The sequence below is a fragment of the Tasmannia lanceolata genome, unplaced genomic scaffold, assembly GCF_043159265.1.
Source record: "Tasmannia lanceolata isolate RefF3 unplaced genomic scaffold, GAP_Taslan_0.1 ptg000002l, whole genome shotgun sequence".
Lineage (NCBI taxonomy): Eukaryota > Viridiplantae > Streptophyta > Magnoliopsida > Canellales > Winteraceae > Tasmannia > Tasmannia lanceolata.
In genome coordinates this window covers 58,601,780-58,621,845 of record NW_027518679.1, presented here as the reverse complement: position 1 = coordinate 58,621,845, position 20,066 = coordinate 58,601,780, and the positions used below count along the sequence as shown (strand labels likewise).

Here is a 20,066-nt window from a genome sequence, read left to right as displayed (position 1 = left end):
TCTGAAAGGAAATTATTGACTTGGAAAAGAGTCATGCTATCTTTAGGCGGGAAACATTCGGTAATCAAATCGGCTCTTTTAAACATTCTGTTCTACTTTATTTACTATCCTATTGGTTCCACCCTTTGGAGTTTCATCTAGTCTCTCTTCAGATGCTTTTGGGTGATGCCGAGAATGTTAAAAGACCTTGTGGAGTCATATCAGAGAGGAAAAGTCCAACAAGTACCCCAATGTATTGAGGAGTTTGATCTTCAACAGTGTCCTTCATTCTGTCAGTTCAAGGAAGTTCTTCACTTATTCTATGGAGTGCCAGTCTCAAATTTACGGAGGTGGTGGGGATTTTATCTCTTTGGCATCTTGACTCTTGATAGAGTTTCCCTCTGTTAGATCCCCTCCTCCTCTTGAGATAATTAATGTGAATTTTGATGGTTCAACCATTGGGAACCCAGGGGCAATGAGTATTAGGGGTTTAATTAGGGAGCATAATGGAGCAGTGGTAAAAATGACTACCCTGGTCAAGACAAAGGACTTAACGGACAGAAAATTTTAACAGTTAAATGGATTATTGTTAATTGTGACAGATTCTTGGACATGATTTTGATCCCACTTGCTTGTTTCCTGCTGCTCTTCTACTGTTTTTTTTTTTCTCAAGGTTTTATTTGGTTTTCTGGGTTTGTAAGTTACTTAAGTATCTTCTATTTTAATTCATGTTAGGCCATCAACATTTCCTTTAACTAGTTTCTTTGATATTATTAGAAATTTAGAACACATGCGATCATTTGGAGAAAATCAATTCCTCGACCATTATTTAAGTATGATAACTTGCATATAGGAAACAAGTTTTCCTTTTTTTCAAATGTTATAGAAGAGATTCTGATAGGAATCCTATTCCCATTAGGTAAATGATGTTCTGTCACCTACAAGGTCATAGCCCACATGACAGATCTTGAACATGGGGATGCAATCCAGTGATTGTGTATTCTATTTTACATTTCCCCCCTTACACTACCTTGCTTCATTTAGTGAAATGGTAATCATAACTTCATTTTGTAAAACTCAGGCAGCCAATGTTGGATTTTCTAAGAGTTCTTCTTCTGGTAAGTAGAAGCTCACCAGTAGAAATGGTAAACAATTTACTTCATGTACATATTTTATGATAATTACTTTTTACTGCTCAAAAGTTAAACTATAAAACAAAGTCACTATACCTAAAGATGTTAACATTTCCGCCCCTTACAGGCAAAGTCTGAGTCAGGGAAATTGATTGTTGCTACTGTTGATAGCATCCATGACAAGTATTCTGACTGTAGGTATTTCTTGAGCTTGGTTTTCATCCAAAAAATTGGCTTCCTACTTGCCTAGATGAAATTGGGTGTAAATTTTGGTTTTGCATACAAAATATAGATGCTTTCTTGAGTTCTTGAAATCTTACTGTTCTTCCAGTTATCTTGTTCTAGTTTTAACTATAAGTAAGGTTAAAATTGAATTTTACATCCACAGTTTTTTTTCCCTGATGAACGGTCCAATATTGACCTGTATGCATGGTGCCCCTTTCAGTAGGTGTATTTGTTTTATTTAATTTATATGCATGCCATTCTTTACAAATAATCTGTGAAACAACCAGTAACTCCAAAAGCTTAAGCAGTTGGAGAAAGGCGTTATTTATTCTTTTACCCTTTAACACTCCCCCTCACGTGTGGCCCCTCTTTCTAAGGTTGTCCTACACGGGGCACATGTGACCCCTCTTTTCGGTTTGGCCATTGCATGTGGATTTTTGCTATCTGAGAGGTTTGAACTCAGGACCATTTGCTCTGATACCATGTGAAAGCAACCAGTAACTCCAAAAGCTTAAGCTGTTAGAGTTGGTGTTATTTAGTCTTTTGTACTTAAACACTTCCGCTCACGTGTGGCCCTTCTTTTTAGGGTTGGCGTACACGTGGCACATTTGGCCCCTCTTTTGGGTTGGACATTACATGTGGATTTTTCATATAAAGGTGGTTTGAACCTAGGCATTTGACATAATCATTCAGGCCATGCTAGGCAACCATCATTTTTTTTTCCATGGAATATTAGTTTATCCGGTGGTGGAAAGAGAGTGGGAGAGGGAGGGGATTTGTGAGGGCATGATTGAGGAGATTATGAGAAGTGACTGAAAACAAGGAAAAGAAAAACTCTACTCAGAATAGATTTTTATTTTTATTTTTCATCCACTTAGCACCATTTCCTCACTCCTTCCCTCTCAATTTCTATCCTCATCTGATTTATGGGTATGGTTTGAATTATTTTATTGCACGGGTTACCCATCAAGCTCCTACAAGTTCTCCATAATTACCTGCAAAACCTCTGGGTTTGCACCATCCTCCCACTCTTTCTTCTCATCACTTGGCAAACTAATATTCCCTGAAAAATATTTCATGATTCCCAAATATGTTGTTGAAACCCAATGATTGTAGTGGCATATGCTGTTCCGTTGGGGCTTAACACCACCTATTGTCTTACTGCTTTGTCCAAGATTCTTTGAATCCCTTCATGCGTAGAAGCATGGGAAAAAAGTGTGAGATAGGCACATTAATCTCTAGAGGGTAATCCTCTGCCTTTGCAGGCCATATGAGTTTGTAGCTATTGTTAACTCAAGAAAATGAAAGATGGAGTATAAGCTCTGTAATATTCATTAACAACTAAATTAGGGTCGAATTCCCCTGCGGATTACAGACATAATCAAGAAAAATGCAAAGAAAGAACCACGAAAATCTTCCAAGGTTATCAGATATTGAAGGTTTTCTAATACCCCATGCATGTCTGGCTGCCTTTTTATCAACACCTTTAGTATGGGACCTATTCAACATAGGGATTGTCTAGGTAATTTCGCAAAAAACCATTTCGCGGATCACTTTTGCTGGACAGAGCAGCCACCTCAGATGAATTAAATGAATAAGATAAAATCTGCTATGAGGTGGCTGTTCTCTTTTGAGAAAGTGAGCCGCAAAATGGTTTTGTTTTAAATTGCCTAGATATTACCTTCAACATATATATTGCATAAGCTACAGCTTGGGCGCAGGAGAAGTTTTACGCACAGTTTTCTTACTCTGTTGCCATGCCCCTTCTACTCTATTTTATATTTTCTTCCAGCACTATATTTTGTTGTAGTGTGTAGCTTGCATTAGCATGATTTTTAATCTCATTTTACTTTAAAGTTCTTCAAAAGCAGTTGTCTGTCCTCAAGATTATGGTAACTAACACTTTCATTTTCAACAAAATTTAAACTATAAAATAGTGCTCAAAATATTTTATTTATTATTAAGAAAATATACCCATTTATTCTTAATTTTGGGCCAATAATCAGCTATGGCCCTCAACATTGACTGTCAGAATCTGAAACAAACAGATTTAGCAACATAAATTTATTCCTGCCCCTTGGAAATTTGTGGACTAAATTGTAGAAATCAAGAGTGGATGGAGGTATATGTACTTCTTCTTCTTCCCTTTAAAAACAAAAAAAAAAAAACTGTTAGATTTTATTGCTAAAGAGAAGGCAGTGACCAAGGCGGTCAAGGGCAATCACAAAGAAGCAAAATATCCAAATGAACAACTCGGAGGCTTCCTAATGGGGGAACAAAATAAAAAAATCTATGTTAGATCTAGACACACCTGCCGGAGCAAGGCAATCCACCTCTTCATTCGCCGACCTCCTTACATGATGATAAATAAGCGTATGGCCTTCAACCCTATCTAAAATCTCATCAAAAATGCCACCGGGGAGAAGATCGGCCTTCAAACCACCTTATGGCGTTCAAGGAATCTCCTTCCACTATAAGGTTGCTCATGTCTCTATCTGACACTCATATTAGGCCTTGGAGAATTTTTGTCACTCCCGCTTCATTGGAATCTTTGATTCCAATAGGTCTAGAGAATGCCCATTTAGTGGTTCTATTCTCATCTCTTAAAGACTTCTGATACTTGATGGACCTGGGTTTCCCAAACTAGAACCATCAAAATTTAGCTTTAACCAACCTTGGTCACGTGGGTTCCACCTAGGGCAACAACCTTTTCACTCTCCTTGCAATTGCAAACCTCTTTCCAAAACCATTGAATGTCAGAATCCGAGTAGAATGAAAATCAGGGAGAATTTTTGCCCAAGAAACCACTAACGAGATGATCCTGAAGAAGGAAGAGGTCGCACTTTTTACCACGTTTTTGAAAGTGCGAGCATTTCTCTCTTTCCAAAAGACCCAGATAATGGCTAATAACGTGAAGTTCCATAAGGTTTACCCTTTTTAGGCCAAGGGGCATAAGACCAACTATCCAAAAGATCAGACATGTCTAGGGAACACCCAGGAAATCCCAAAGTGCGTCAGGGTCCTACTCCTTATCTCTCGAGCATACCTGCACTGGATAAACATATGGGCTATTGACTCTTCTGCTCCCATACATAGAGCACAATGGTCCACGGTCTGAATCCTACTCTAAAAGGCCAACCACCCGAACTCTCTAGCTCTTGGGGGCACGTAAACCTATGCAGTTCTGTTTCAACTGCCTTTTGAAGAGGAGCTCCTTTAGAGCCTTTTCGTTTTAGATTGTGACAACCGATTGTAAGCCCAATCCAATTGTTGGACCCAATTTTCTGTTGGTTTCATATTGTGATTGGTTTACAATCTAATAATACCAACAGGGGTGTGTTTTTATTTTTTTAATTTTTGAATGATAGATAGCTTCATTGGAAAGAGGAAAACATACGAACGAGATAGTCGGTGCAACAGAGAAAAGCACTAAGCAACAAAAATGATTGGCTGAACCCTTGGCTCGGTCTAGTTTCTATTGCTAAGGCCCTGTTCATTTTGGATTTTGACAACCTAGTGTGAGTCCAATAATCGTTTTTGGACTCACAGTCGGTTGTCAAAATCTAAAACCAATAAGGCCTAAACAATCCTCTTCGCTTGCTGAACTCTTCTTCTTCCTAGATTTCTTCCTAACTGCCGTTTGTTTGAGACAACCTCGACACAAGTGTGCCTTCATATCATTTCCCAATCATAAATCTTTGATTGTGCAACTCGTTTTCTTTCACATATTTCAAATCTTTTAAAAAACGTTGTAATATCATTAATCCCAACTCCAAAACAATCAATTACATAAAATAAAAAATAAAAAATCCATGGAAATAATCTCACATCACGAAATATAGATATTATTATATGACAATAATATCGTAATATTGGTCAACCCAATTCAAGTTCATCAAGCCATGACCATCATGGCCATAGCAACGATCGCGGCTGTCAAAACGTGATAACAATGTGTCATGATCCCATTGGACGAGCTCGGGCCTTCCGCTCCCCCTTCCATTGGCGGCGAAGCCGTAGCAAGAAGGACCGGCTTCACGGTAATGCTGAATTTCTGACCGTTGGCACAATGCTGGCCCACTCCACATATGTACCACTTCTTTCCGGTGCTTGCGAGTGTAACTATGTCCTTTCCGGTGGTGAGTGTCATGTTTGCCGGGGGCACAGTGCAGCTCTTGAAGGCGACCCCATCGACTTTGCAGACGGTGTGCTTCCCCGGTGGGTAATTAAACACTGCAAAAATTAACATTATCATCAATTTAGAAATTTATTGAATAAGAAAATTGTGATTTTAATCATGATTTTCAAGAAAAATATGATGATAACATTGATTATCATGCCTGGCTTAGTTGCCTACTCCAACCAATTACTTAATCTATCACCACAACAATAAGCGATCAAGATTCCCTCACAATCAAGGGTCAAGATCTCATCTATTCTAAGATCCTTGATTGTAAGGAATCTTGACCGTTGGTTGTTGTGGTGGTAGATTTGTAATTGCAGACATGTTAATTAGGTTAGATTAGAATGTTTCTAACAATACTCATGGTCTAATAAACTCCAAATTTTATTTTGGGTAATCTATCTAGTATCTACCATTATATAAATAGTTACTGAAAAAATCACATAAATTGACTAATGATAAACTTCTTAGAGAAAAACTATTGGGTCTTAGGCAATTTTTAATGGGTCCCATGGCACCCATGAAATAAAAAGAGAAAGAAAAATTAGCAAAACACTCCATACCAAAGTTCCTTAAGAAAAAAACCTACTCAGATGGACCTTAATTTCCACCACCCACATAATGATATTATAATATGAGCGAAAAAAATATACACCATATCATCCCTAATCCATGAAATTAGAAAAGAAATAGGATTAGTGGTGCAAATTACCAAGCTTATCGCCAATGTGAAATTCTTCGCCATCAGCCCACGCTTGATAATCAACGACGCCAACCGTCCATCCTTTATCGCCTCCTACTATGAATTCCTTTGCCAGAGAGGGCCCCAGATGGACGGCCAAGATGATGGCAACAATGAGATACATTTGCCTAGATGCCAATAGAGATCAGCTTGATTAAGTAATTAAAATTTGAAAAGCTTGATTAGCTTCAATGGTGAATGGGAAGGAGCTCAATGGGCTCTATTTATTCACGTAGAGACTTTAGATGAATCGAAGAAAGACAAACCATATTTGCTGTCTAAGGGCGGCATGCCTATAGATCACAAAAGCTTTGGGTAGTCCGCGACGAACGGAAAAATAAACTGAAAAAGACAAAAAAAAAAAAAAAGATTAAAAAACAGGGGCAGAGCTGGCTGGGTAATTCGTTATTAACGACCATGCAAATGAAATAAATATATTTTTTAATAATTAAATTCTATGTACATGATTAGAATATGATCTTGTTTGACATGGTCATGAGCATTCGGATGGTGGCCCGCGTGATCACCTGATTTGGTATGCAAATATAGCATATGTTACCAAAACTTTGAGTCTTTCTCTTTTTAAATTCATTCCTTGGAAAATGTTTTATTATTGTTTTCTTTTCCATGAAAGTTTTAAATTTTGAAGAATTTCATTTGATTCATTTGAGTGGACGAGTTTCTCTCTCTTCATGATTTATTTTTTCTGGTTTTGCTCCTTACCTTTTTATTTCTCATTATTCTTTCAATTGTGCGGTTGGGAAGTTGCCTTGCTTCCCACTTAAGTGGGTTTCCTATCTATGCTCATTTCCTATTATAACGAGGAAAGAGGGTAGTCAAGGTTTTCCTAGACATAAGAGTTCCTCAAACTCTTGCGTGAAGGAGACCACGGGTAAAAACAGAAAAAGAGGTAGAGAGAGAGAGACGGAGACGGAGACAGAGAGAGTTTCTTCTTCCCGGGGGATTCTCTAGTTTTTTTTTTCTCTTGAATTCTTCTCGGGTTTTCTTCGGTTTCTCTTGTGGACGGTCTTGATTGAAAGGACAAGGAAAGAGTTACAGTTTGTGGGTTAATCCAGTTATAATCAGAGAACTTTACTTTCTCATATAGTGAAAGATCGTGTTCTTGTTATTCTAAACATTAACTTAATGATCCCTTTGGATCTTGGGCAGTGAAAAACAAAGAAAAAATCGAGTTTAATGAGATGGGTTAGAGATACCTTGTGCCATGGCCGATCACTCCTTTGCATGAAATCCGACGATTGTTGATTCCTTTCCGAGCACAACGTAGGCACGGAAACGCCCCTTAGAACTTCTCTCCCTTTACACACCACTAAATTAATGGGAAATCTCTCTCTCTCTCTCTCTCTCTCTCTCTCTCTCTTAATGAGTACTATTGTTGTGATGGTAGGAAGAGGGACCAAGAGTCTCTTTAAACAGGCAAAGAGCTCCCATAAAGCCTCTAATTTGAGTGCAAATTTGTTTGGATCTTTAGGCATAAATTGGCAAGTGCTATCTGAGCCAACTTGCTATCCAAAATGTTTCCAAATTAAAGAGATTAACGTAGTTAATGAAATGTTGCTTAGAATGCAAGGCCACACATGTTTAGCAACTCTAAACTTGAAAATCCATGATTTAGAAAGTCTAAATCATGGAAATACTTCAACTTTAGAAATTCTAAAGTTGGAAAATGTCCAACAGTTCTCGCCCGTGGATGTAGAGTTGCAAAAGAGCCGAGCTAAGCCGAACATTGGGGTGTTTGTGCTCGGCTCGCTTAGTTTGAGGCTCGGCTCGTGTTTGTGAAGAGCTTTTTTTTTTTGAGCTCATGTTCGGCTCGCCAAAATTCAACAAAGCTTGAGCTCGGCTCGTTTAGTAAACGAACGAACCCGAGCCGAGCTGAGCCAGGCTCGAGCTTGGTAGGGTTTGGGTTCAGCTCGTTTAGTAAACACATAGAATAAATACCCTTAAGTTATATATATATGAGAAAAGTGTAGCTACACACTCGTGTAGCTAACTTAGCTACACCAACGTCTTAAAATACAATGGGCCCCACATTGTTTGGGTGATGCAAACCATTCATTTGAGGGGCCCTCACATAGATAGGGTGTGCCCAAAAAATCAGCTCCATAGGATCATACCAACCCTACGATTTGTGGAGGCAAATATGGACGTGTAAAAACCTCCACAAATCTGTCCATTTTTGCCTCCACAGTTTGAAGGGTTGGGATGATCCTATGGAGCCATTGATTCCCTTGGCCCGACCCCAACCCTAACTGATGACGTATTCCGGCAGATGGAGTACGTCGTCCGCCCAGCTGCACTGAATCATTAGATTTTTTATTATAATTTTCATCAATCTACAGCAATGATATGAGAGAATGACACATTATTGAGGGAGAAATAGAGAAGGTATACAAAAAGAGAAAATATAAGATTGGGAATGGGTTTTTTTCCGAGATGCATAGAGATCTTTCTCTTTGATCTTTCTCAACGAGGAGTGAAGAAATCAAGCCGAGAAAGAAAAAGGGTAAAGTTTGACACTCGTGTGTGGACTTCACTCACGAGGAGATAAGAAGAAGGATAAAGTTGACATTTTCAGCCCCTCATTTTTAGTTGATATATCTCTTTCTCTATTTTTTATATAATCCCTGTACTACCTTTAAATTGGTATTGAAACCCCAACCATTCATTTACAAACCCACTATTTTGATCTAGGGCTGCAACTCAAGCTGGGTTTTACCTGACCCAAAAATAGCCTGGGTTGGGTTCAGGTTTCATGGGTTTCGGGTCGAGCCGGGTTGAGCATTCAAAAGCCCGCATGAATCTCGGGTCGAGCCGGGTTTGAAGGGGCCCGACCCGACCCGACCCGAGTTACATAAGTTATAGTATGTACATTTTTTTCTATTGTTAGTTAAAAGTTAAAAGTGAAAACCCACGCATCCACTCTTATTGTATGTGAGTGTAATTTCTGCTTCTATGAATTGAGTTGATTCAAGTGTTTGATTCAGCATTGTTTGATTGTAATTACAACATTGTTTGATTACAACATTGTTTGATTCAAGTGTAATGTGAGTGTAATTACATCATTGTTTGATTCAAGTGTAATGTGAGTGTAATTTCTGCTTCTATGAGTTGAGTTGCCTTGCCAAATAAGAATTTTCCTTAAAAAATTGCGTCAACGTGAAAAAACCCGACCCGACCCGACCCGAACCGACCCGAGATTTATCATGGGTAGGGCTGGGTTTGGGAATCGTGGGTTTTCCGAAAAAAAACCCGACCCGACCCGACCCGAGATATTTCTCGGGTAGGGTTGGGTTCTCCAAAACCCGACCCGCCCGACCCGAGTTGCAGCCCTATTTTGATCCAACACCTCTCTCCTCTCCTGTCATATGCAAAACACTCATCTCCCAAATTTGATATTTGCACCCCCACAAATAAATCTAAAACCTACTAATGATGACTTGTTGTTAGCCCAAGTGGCAATCCAAGAGGAGGGGGTGAATTGGGTTATAGAAAATTTTGTCCTTTTAAAGATTTAATGGGAAATTAAAACTAAAGAACAAATTTAACAATTCAATGCAAGAAGGTAAAAACATAAGACGCACACAAAAATAATGGAGAAAGAGAGTAGAGAGAATTCACTCGGTATTTTATAGTGGCTCGGTTCAAAAACCCGAACCTACACCTACTCCACCAAAAATCCTTGGTGGCTTCACTAAAACCCGATCCCCTTAATGGTGAAGATCAAACCAATACAGTCGATGTGGCTTTGCGCCTCACCACTTGCCATAGAAGATGGCTCTGCATCTTCCTACACTCACCTACGGAGATGGATTTGCACCTCCAAGCACTTGGCAACAGAGGAAGCTTCGTACCTCAAAAACTCGCCAAACGCAACAACGAAAATGAAAAATACAATGTCTCTCATAATGCGGATACAACTAAATCTAATCCCTTTCAGAATTACCAATCTTAGGCACAAGGGTGTTAATCACTCTTAATAATATTTAAATCATGTTTTTGAAGTGTCCTAACATATCCCAAGGGCTAAACACCCTTTTTATAGGCAAACATGCCGAAACTAGCAGTTTGGGACACCCCCACGCCCATTGGAATATATTTAAAAAAAAAAGGTTTTTGGGCTTTGGTCGGCCGAACCCTCTTCGGTAGGCTGAAGCCAACCTACATGGTTTTTCCAAGGGAGTATACTATCTTCATGATTTATCCGATTTTGATGATCTTGTGCTCTTCGGAAAGCTAAGGGCTATCTATTAAAAATAATTTTAAAATCATTTGAAAATCTCTTAGAGCCATTATCTATAAGATAAAGGCCATTAGCCAACTAAGCAAGTACCAATTTCGTTCTTTTTCATTTTAAGCCCTCTTTAGCACTTGAGCTTTTGGTCCACTTGATTTCTCTTATTATATTAACTTGTTTGAGACCCTATTAGGTACCCTTGAGCATGGTTTAAAATTTCAACCGAAATCCGAAATTTCAGATACCGGTGGGGACCGAAACCGAAAATTTCCGAAATTCAATTTTTCACCATTTACGAAATTTCGGATTTCGGTCCGAAATTTAGGTAATTTTGGTAATTTCGGTTTAAAGACATTATTTATTAAATTTTTTTCGGAATTTGGGTCCGGAATTTGAAATTTCGGTTTTTAGTGGGGTTCCAAACGGTTACCGAAACCGAAATTTTAAACCATGCCCTTGAGTGCCTCTTAGTGGGATTCTTTGGGGATTAGATTTAGGGCAGTGATAAATCGACTCGCCATGTGTCTTTCTCTCTTCTCTGGGTTAGAGAGAGAAAGACACATGGGAAGTCGATTTAAGATATTTGGGAGTCGATTTATCACTCCCCTTAGATTTATACAATCTTTACATATTTGACTTGACTTGAATCTTTCAATTGATCTTTATCCTTCAAGCCATCGTCTTCTTCTTGGATCTCTTCTTCCCATTGACTTCCTTGATCTTCATGATTACTTCAAGCCTTGATCCATGTTCTTTGACTTGAGCGTGATCAGATCTTCAAGGGATCTTCAACTCAAAACACAAAAACTCATTAGTAATACATAATGAATCAACTTGTGTTTGGAATCATCAAACAAGACTAGAAGATTTCGAAAGGTTGAACTATTGGGCTAACACTTGCCCAGAGAGGCATTGATCCATAATGACCCATTCCTATGATGATGGTATCTAAAATTGACCCATGATGATTTGCCCATTGAGGCATTAGTTTATAGTGAACTATTTCCTTGAAGAACAGTATCTAAAACCAGTCCGTTAAGACTCGCTCATCTGTAAACACCCCCATTTTGCTCTGCTTAGTTGATGAGAGCCAACAATGATGAACCTGATGAATTTTTGAGAGGAGTAAGGCATGTTATACACTCGTGTTATGGTAACAAGATCCGGACCTAAGCATCACTCTAAAACCGATGTCCAAGGACCATGCCGATGAAGAAATCACACCCATTTTTAGGGCAAAAACATCTTTTTCAAAAACATCCGAGCCTCTGTAAGCTCACTCCTAGCCCCCAAAGGCAATCAAACGACCTCGTACGTGGACTGGACTACACAAGAGCAGGCGCACGGCCCCACGTATGAGGTTGTCCCATTTTCCGAAATTGGCAAGAGTGAACAACCCCACATCAACCAAAAAGAAATATTACTACCTTCCGCTAGCTAGCCTATAAATGCATTTAACCCTCCCCAAAATGGAGGAATTTAAATTACTTCTCCAACAGTAAGAGTCCTCAAGAGGGAGGTCCCCCGAGTGGAAATCCCCAAAACATGAAGCTTCCCACAGGGAGCCCATCTAGTATGAGTTTTTTTATGAGCAAACTCGTCTTTGTACCCAGCAAGGTAGAGATCCAAGTACAATTTTTTCCAATCTCCTTTCGTGGTTCCACATCGGGGTAGCTTGGATTCACACCAATTAAGGCCTTGGGCCGTTGAGAAGCTCGGAGCGCTTGAGGCCCAAACTAATGCATCAACCAGGTAATCCCTCCACTTAAGTTCTAATTAGCTAATTAATTTAAACTATGGACTAATCAACTAGGCTTTAATTATGACAATTAACAAAGATCCAAGAGCCTTGACCGTCAAATGGAGTGGGTTACAGGGGCCTTGGGACTTGGGCCCATTTACAGCCCAAATCCCAAGAAGCCAAGTCCACAAAGAATTCATTAATTTGGATTAGGACAACTAGGCATAAAAGATGCTGAATCAACCTTAGGATTTAGACTCATTTGGGCAAACAGGACTTCCAAAACGTGGGATTCCTTAGCTTCTAGCTTACATGCACACTATCTATCCCTCTATTTCTCATTCTCTCTTATTCCTCTTCTCCCATTTCTTCTGGAGATTAATTAATAGGTTATAAGGAATAGAGAAAAATAAGGGTTTTTAATCGGACGGACTGGATAAAAAGGAAAAGGGGGATTGCCCAGAGTAGAAGGCGCCTCCATGCATGGTTCATGCGGGGGATGCGTTTGAGTCCCCAAAGAGGCAGACCCTCTGCATTCTTCCTCCTCCTCTCCTCCATCAGTCAGATTATTGTAAAGAGGGGCCTCTCGGTTCATATCGGAGAAAATCCCAACTTCATGACATTCCCCACATTTTTACTAGTGACCAACTTCAAGTTGGCCTTGGGGGCGGGATTGGTGCACAGCTTCCAATTCCTAGAATATGGACCCAATCCTGTCCACGGACCTTCCTAACTTCCCACACTACCTTGACACAAGTGTGTCCGCATATCATTTCCCATTAATAAATCTTGATTGTGCAATACCATTAATTCCCAAAACTTCATAACAATCAATTACAAGAAAGCTAAAAAAAAAAAAAATCCATGTAAATAATCTCATGTCATGACAGATAGCTAGGTCTTATTATATCACTATAATATCTTAATCTTGGTCAGACCCAAGTCAACTTCATCAAGCCAAGACCATCATCATTGCCATCGCAATGATCACCACCGTCAAAACGATCCCATTTGACGAGCTCAGACCTTCAGCTCCCCCTCCCATTGGCGGCGAAGCCGGAGCAACAACCGCGGGTTGCACTGTCATACTGAATTTCTGGCCGTTGGCACAATGCTGGCCCACGCCACATATGTACCACTTCTTTCCGGTGGTTGCAAGTGTAACTATGTCATTTCCGGTGGTGAGTGTCATGTTTGCCGGCGGCACTGTGCAGCTCTTGAAGGCGACTCCATCGACTTTGCAGACCGTGTGCTTCCCCGGTGGGTAATTAAACACTGCAGAAATCAACATTATCATCGATTCAAAATTTTCTTATTGGGATAATTATGATTTTAATTATAATTTTTCAAGAAAAAAAATGATGATATTACATGGTCTAATAAACTCCAAACTTTAATTTGGGTACATATAGAAATTGTTGGTGGAAAAATTATATAAATTGGATCACATTAATCTTCTTAGGGAAACTAAGAAGATCCAAAATCACCTATCATTTGCTTTAAAAAAAATTTAAAAATCAGTTTTCTTACTTTGTCCTTTTCCCCACAATGCTTTAATAAAGGCTAAAACAGGTAGAATTTTTGTAAAGGCAAATAATGGATAATTTAAGTCATTTTCAAAATATTTGGGTGTTATTTTGTTGAGAAATTTTATTCAAGGGGATTTTCTGTAATTTCCCAGTCAAATATAAAATTCTTTTAAGAAGAAATGAAGAATCCCCGCCCTCTTAACAATCATTTGAGCTATAGGGTGGTCCATTTGGAATTTTTTACTATCCATGGTGGTCAAATTATTGGTTAGGATAATCAGATCAGAACAATTTATGATTATCAGAGATCAACTATGTGGCCCACCTATTTAATGGTTCAGATGGACCTTTCCATCACCCATATGTTAATTTCATAATACAGCCAAAATGATATACACCATACCATTCTTCATTAAATTACAAAAGAAATAGGATTAGTTATGCAAATTACCAAGCTTATCGCCGACATGGAAATCCTCGGCATCAGCCCACGCTTGATAATCAACGACGCCAACCGTCCATCCTTTATCGCCTCCGACGACGAAGTCTTTCGCCAGAGAGACCGCTGGAAAGACGGCCGCGATGACCACAATTATGAGATACGTTTGCCTAGAATCCATTGGAGATTATATATCTAGGTTAACTTAATTAAACTTTGAAAAGCTTGATTAGCTCCAATGGTGAATGAGAAGCAGCTCAATGGACTATTTATGCATCTAGAAACAAATAAGAATAGAAGAGAGAAGAGCATATATGCCGTCTAAGGGCGGCATGCCCATAGAGCACAAAAGTTTTGGGTAGTCCGGGACGCACAGAAAAAATAATTTGCAAAATAATAAAAAAAAACAAATGGCTTACAGTTGGCTGGGTAAGTCTTTATTGAAGACCGTGCCAATGTAAAATAAAAAAATCCGTATAAGTCTAAGTACATGATTACAATGTGGTCTCCTTGTTTGACGCGGTCGAGAGTAACCAATGGTAGCACGCCTGATCGCTTTGTTTGGTACTTTAATTCTAATTTATGTGTGCGTCGCGGGCTACCCAAAGCTTTTGTGCAACTGTCGTATTGGCATGCCGGCCTTAGACAGCAAATATGCTTCTTTGTTCAGTTCATGTGTAGTTCTAGGTGAATAAATAGACACCATTGAGCTCCTTCTCATTCACCATTGGAGCTAATCAAAGCTTTTCAAAGTTTAAGTTTTCCAAGATAATCTCCAATGGCTTCTAGGCAAATGTATCTCATCATCGCCGTCATCTCAGCCGTCCTTCCGGCGGTCACTCTGGCAAAGGACTTAATCGTTGGAGGCGATAAAGGCTGGACGGTTGGCGTCGTTGATTATCAAGCGTGGGCTGACGGCCATGATTTCTGGGTTGGCGATAAGCTTGGTAATTTGCACAACTAATCCTAGTTCTTTACACCTCATTTTATTGGGTAGGGCCTACCTTCTCACATCTCATGTTTTGATGGGTGGATCCCACCATCTCTAGCCAAACCCATGTATAGTGTGGACCTCATTTTCCACCTCATGTTTTGATGGAGTGGGGGGGCCACCAATGCACACCATGCAGAGCATGGGTCATCAAAGCTAGTTTTTTTTATAAGGGTAGATAGATTACCCCCAAAAAAATTGGAGTTTACTTACAGCATGAAATATTATCATTTTTTTCTTGAAAAAATCATAATTAAAATCACAGTTTTCTTAATTAAAGAATTTTTTAAATTGATGATAATGTTAATTTTTGCAGTGTTTAATTACCCACCGGGGAAGCACACCGTCTGCAAAGTCGATGGGGTCGCCTTCAAGAGCTGCACTGTGCCACCGGCAAACATGACACTCACTACCGGAAATGACATAGTTACACTTGCAACCACCGGAAAGAAGTGGTACATATGTGGCGTGGGCCAGCATTGTGCCAACGGCCAGAAATTCAGCATTACCGTGCAACCGGCAGTTCTTGCTCCAGCATCACCACCAATGGGAGGGGGACCTGAAGGTCCGAGCACATCAAATGGGATCGTGACATCTGGTTTTCAAGTTTTGACGGTGTCGATCATTGCTATGGCGATGATGGTCTTGGCTTGATGGAATTGACTTGAGTTTGAGCAAGATTACGATATTACGGTCATATAAGAAGATCTATATTTCATGTTATGAGATTATTTACATTGATTTTTTTATATTAAACTATGAGATAAATTACATTGATTTTTTACTTTTTTATTTTCTGTAACTGATCATTATGGAGTTGGGATTAATGAGATTACAACTTTCTTTAAAAGATCTGAAATATGTGAAAGAAAAGCGACTTGCACAATCTAACATTTATGATTTGAAAATGATAGTAAGAGACACTTGTGTTAGGGTTGTCTCAAACAAAGGACTGTTAGGAAGCTGTTGGAACTTGAGTTGAGATAATAGAGATTGATATTTAAAGTGACTGATCTATGGCTTACTCGAACCCAAATTGGTGCAACTCGTTGGTCGAACTCAGATTTGCTTATTTGAACCCTAATTTGGAGTTACTCAAACCCAAATTTTAGGTATTTTCAAAAATTCCAGAATGAGTATTAAGCTGTAAATGTAGGTTGCACTTATCGATTTGACGAAAACCCTATGTAGAAATCAGATTGTTGATGAAGGAAGAAGAACGGTTGAGTCATGCCATGTGGTCACTCTCCTTAAGAATAGTACCGCCCCCACGATGCAACCGAGATCTGCGAATAGAATCTCCAAGATAAAACAGCTCTAATAGGCTCCAATCCACGTGAACTCGTTGACTGGTCCACTTCGAATCACTTTAGAATTGTGCTCAAACACGGAACGGAACAGAGGAGTAAGATGGAACAAAATAGGTGAGAAAACTGTTTTTCTTTGCTGTAAAAAATAAAAATTATGTTTCGGTTCTGCGTAAATCTGTGTACCAGAGGGCTTCTTTCTCTCTCTTTTATAGAGAGAGAAAAGAGAGCAAAACGCTTCTCTCTCCGACAGTGACTTTTGTGGCTGTTGGGGAGGATGAAACTGCTCAAAACGGTAAAATACAGTAAATACAAAACCATTTTAGAAATAAAACAAGTTTTGGAATTAAAAAAAATTCAAAACTTTTATTAGAAGCTAGCAAAAAGACCCAATCCAAACCTCGTCCACTGGCACGCGCGCGTGTGTGTTTATATGAACTCCAGTTCATCTAAAATCGGGTCAACAATTTCCAATGCTCTCTTAAAGGCCCAAGCCTTTCCTCCACTTTGGCCTCTTATTAGGAGGTGAATGTTTCTTGAAAGTTCCAATATGGGACTGAAATTCTTGCATTTGAGTTGAAACCCACGTCACACACCTCTAGGTCTTGAGTTCAATTCTAAAAGTATCACAAAAGACAATAGCTTTTCGCTTTTCAAAACAAGAGGGAGATTCCAATTTTGAATCTTCCTTCAAAAATTTTGTTTCAAACAGTTACTTTTGACTTCAAAATTATTTCTAACTCAAGCTCTGTGAACTGTGAAGGGGCATACCTTCTTTTAGAACTCTATATGATATATACTCAGAAGGGGATTGCTAGCGTCCATCGCAAAAGGGTTTTTGCGGCTGGTCTGTCGCACATGGCCAGTCACCTCGTTAATGGAGACAACAGCTTTTGTCTCCATTCACGAGGTGGCCGGCTGGTCTAACGTGCAATAGAGCAGCCGTGAAAAGCCTTTTGTGATGGACCCTAGCAAATCCTTACTCAAAAACTTACGTCATTCTATTATGATAAAACCGGTTACTACACCTCCGTAGCTTCAGTTCCCCCAAAAATCAGCATTTCAGTCTTTCGTGAAGAGCTAAGATTTTTATTTTTTTATTTTTTTCCGTGAAGAGCTAAGATTATTGTCTCTAAAAAGCATGTTTCTTAATTTCTGGCACACATCATGCTGCCGATATGTGATTGCTGGTATAGCTTTTACCAGCGGATAATTTGACTTTTACCAACGGTCTAGGCCGTCATTAAAACCCACATTTCTTGTAGTGTAATTTTAAGACTTTTCTGGAGATTTATGCAAGTCTTGGTGTGTGCTCATGACAGAGGCACAAAGGCAATTATCATTTGGCACGCTTATATAAGACACATGCATAGACACGAGAGAATTGAAGAAAGCCAAGAAGAAGAGTTCAACAAGTGAAGAGGATTTTTTACCAAGACAGAGCCAAGGGTTCAGTCCAACTAGAAACTAGACTGAGCCAAGTGTCAAGCTGTATGTAGACCAGTGAATGAAGCCAGAAAGGTTTAACCATGAGACTTAGACTAATGTGTTGGAAACTTGCCATTTTTTTTGCCTTGCATTGGCCTTGTACCCGGATTCACAAGCTTTGCAAATGACACCTTGCATTTGCATGGTTTTGAGGGACTTAGCATGTTGCTAAGTTGGCCAACAATAAAGCGAGAATAAAATGTTTATTCTTACTTCTTAGAATGGAGGAGGCTTGATGGTAGCCTCATCTCCACCTATAAGAGGAGCTCAAGGTCCCACTTCCCCATTTCTATAAGAAGCGAGACTCTCTTTCGTCGTCTCCTAATATGACTATGATAGAGAATTGAAAGAGGAGAGACGTGGGTTTCCTAGCTAGTATAGAGCTAGGTTTAGGTTCGGCTACCTATGTTTCTTAATATGATTTTGACTAGGAGAGAGAGGCCTTAGCTTTATATATAAGGCAGCCTATTCTCATGCTAATTTTCTGCATTATTTTTCTTGCCTTCAATCATCTTTCCACAAGCACTCGTTTCTTCTAACTTTGGTGAAATAAAACACCCCTAAAATTGATATTGGAATCCATTGTCATTTTATTAGTCATTTTGATTTTCATAAAGTTGTGAAAATTTGTTGTCTCCATCCCTGTGACTAGGTGTAGCTCATTTATTTCTTTTTCCAATTTCTTTCTTATTTTTCAAACCCCATTTCTTATTTTAGTTGAAGTGCATTCATGGAATATTGTCTCCTATTAATTGGGGTGTTTCATTTTTTTAAGTGTGTGCCAGAGAGAGAATTCAAATTCCATGAGGATCAATACTCAACAGCCGACTCATAATGCCTTGCTCATCGAGGCCAATTATTACCCATTGTGGCAATATTGGTCTATAGTGACCCGAATGTCTTGTCCATGGTTTTAAATTTCGGGTTTTGGTTGAGACCGAAACGAAATCGAGTAAACCCGAACGTTACAAAATTTCGACAAAATTTCAAAATTTTCCTTAAAATTTAAGGAATATCACCAAAAAATCTGGATTTTATTCATTATTTAATATTCCCTGAAATTTCGGTAATTTTGGCTGAAATTTTGTATGAGGTAAAATATTACTTTATATGATTTCGTTGGATTTCATCTGAAATTTCGAAATTTCGGATTCGGTGAGGACCGAAACGCATTCTGAAAACCAAAATTGAAACCATGGACTTGTCCATCGAGGCCAATTATTTCCCATTAATGTGGCACGGGTCCATAGTGACTTATTTCTATGATGAACAGCATTTTAAAACCGATTCCTGAAGAACTTGCCCACCGAGGTTCGAGTTCCATCAAGTCCATTACAGCTCATCTTTCATGCGACACATTCTTCAACCGGAAATTATATGGTGGCCGACCGTCAAGTCCCTTGTAGATGGTATACGATGGAAGTACTATCCTTGATATTTGATACAACAACAGCCTCTTAAAAAGTGGTCTGCTGTTGAATCAAATATCAAGGGCGGTACCGCTAGCACCATACATGACGGTTGGGCACCATATAAAATCTCTTCTTCAACAGCGGGTGGCAATTATCATCTTGGTCATCAATATTGTGTGCTCCAAATGAGAAGATTCTATTTTCTTAAGGGAAATGATAAATGCGCCCATTTTCATCACTTGGGACACCAAGCTGCATTGTACGTGACAATCAGGTCACTTCATTCCTTCAAACGTGAAGTACATCAGCCCCTTTGCAGTCATAGATACCCTGTAGCTGGGTGTCCCAAGTAATGAAAGGGGGCGCATTTATCATTTTCCTTTCTTAATTGGGGAATTCATTGTAGTCAAGTAGATTTTTCAATCCACATGCATTTGAGGGGGGCTTGTTAGAATATGTTAGATTTGTTATATTAGATTTCATCAGATTTAATGATATTTGATTAAGTTGCTAGATTAAGCAATTAGGCTAAATAGGGTTAATGGGTTAGATTAGTATGTTTCTATCTTTATCTCTTTCCACAATCAACATCCACTTTTAGTAATCTTTATCTTTCCTTATTTTAATATAAGCAATATAGCA

At 39.1% G+C, this 20,066-nt stretch overlaps 2 protein-coding genes across 2 annotated transcripts; one reads left to right on the top strand and one right to left on the bottom strand.

Annotated features, from left to right (window-relative positions):
- Positions 1-5,080: 5,080 nt before the first annotated feature.
- LOC143887594 (blue copper protein 1a-like) lies at positions 5,081-7,636 on the bottom strand. Its single transcript, XM_077391691.1, has 4 exons — positions 7,480-7,636; positions 6,529-6,604; positions 6,233-6,390; positions 5,081-5,570 (listed from the first exon to the last, which is right to left on the bottom strand). The coding sequence occupies exons 1-4, from the start codon at positions 7,487-7,489 to the stop codon at positions 5,233-5,235; spliced, it is 582 nt and encodes a 193-aa protein (XP_077247806.1). The 5' UTR covers positions 7,490-7,636; the 3' UTR covers positions 5,081-5,232.
- A 7,327-nt stretch (positions 7,637-14,963) lies between these two features.
- On the top strand, positions 14,964-15,924 carry LOC143887587 (blue copper protein 1a-like). The gene is made up of 2 exons (XM_077391677.1): positions 14,964-15,173; positions 15,534-15,924. Exons 1-2 carry the CDS (start codon positions 15,005-15,007, stop codon positions 15,869-15,871), a joined length of 507 nt encoding a protein of 168 aa, XP_077247792.1. The 5' UTR covers positions 14,964-15,004; the 3' UTR covers positions 15,872-15,924.
- The last annotated feature ends 4,142 nt before the right edge of the window (positions 15,925-20,066 follow it).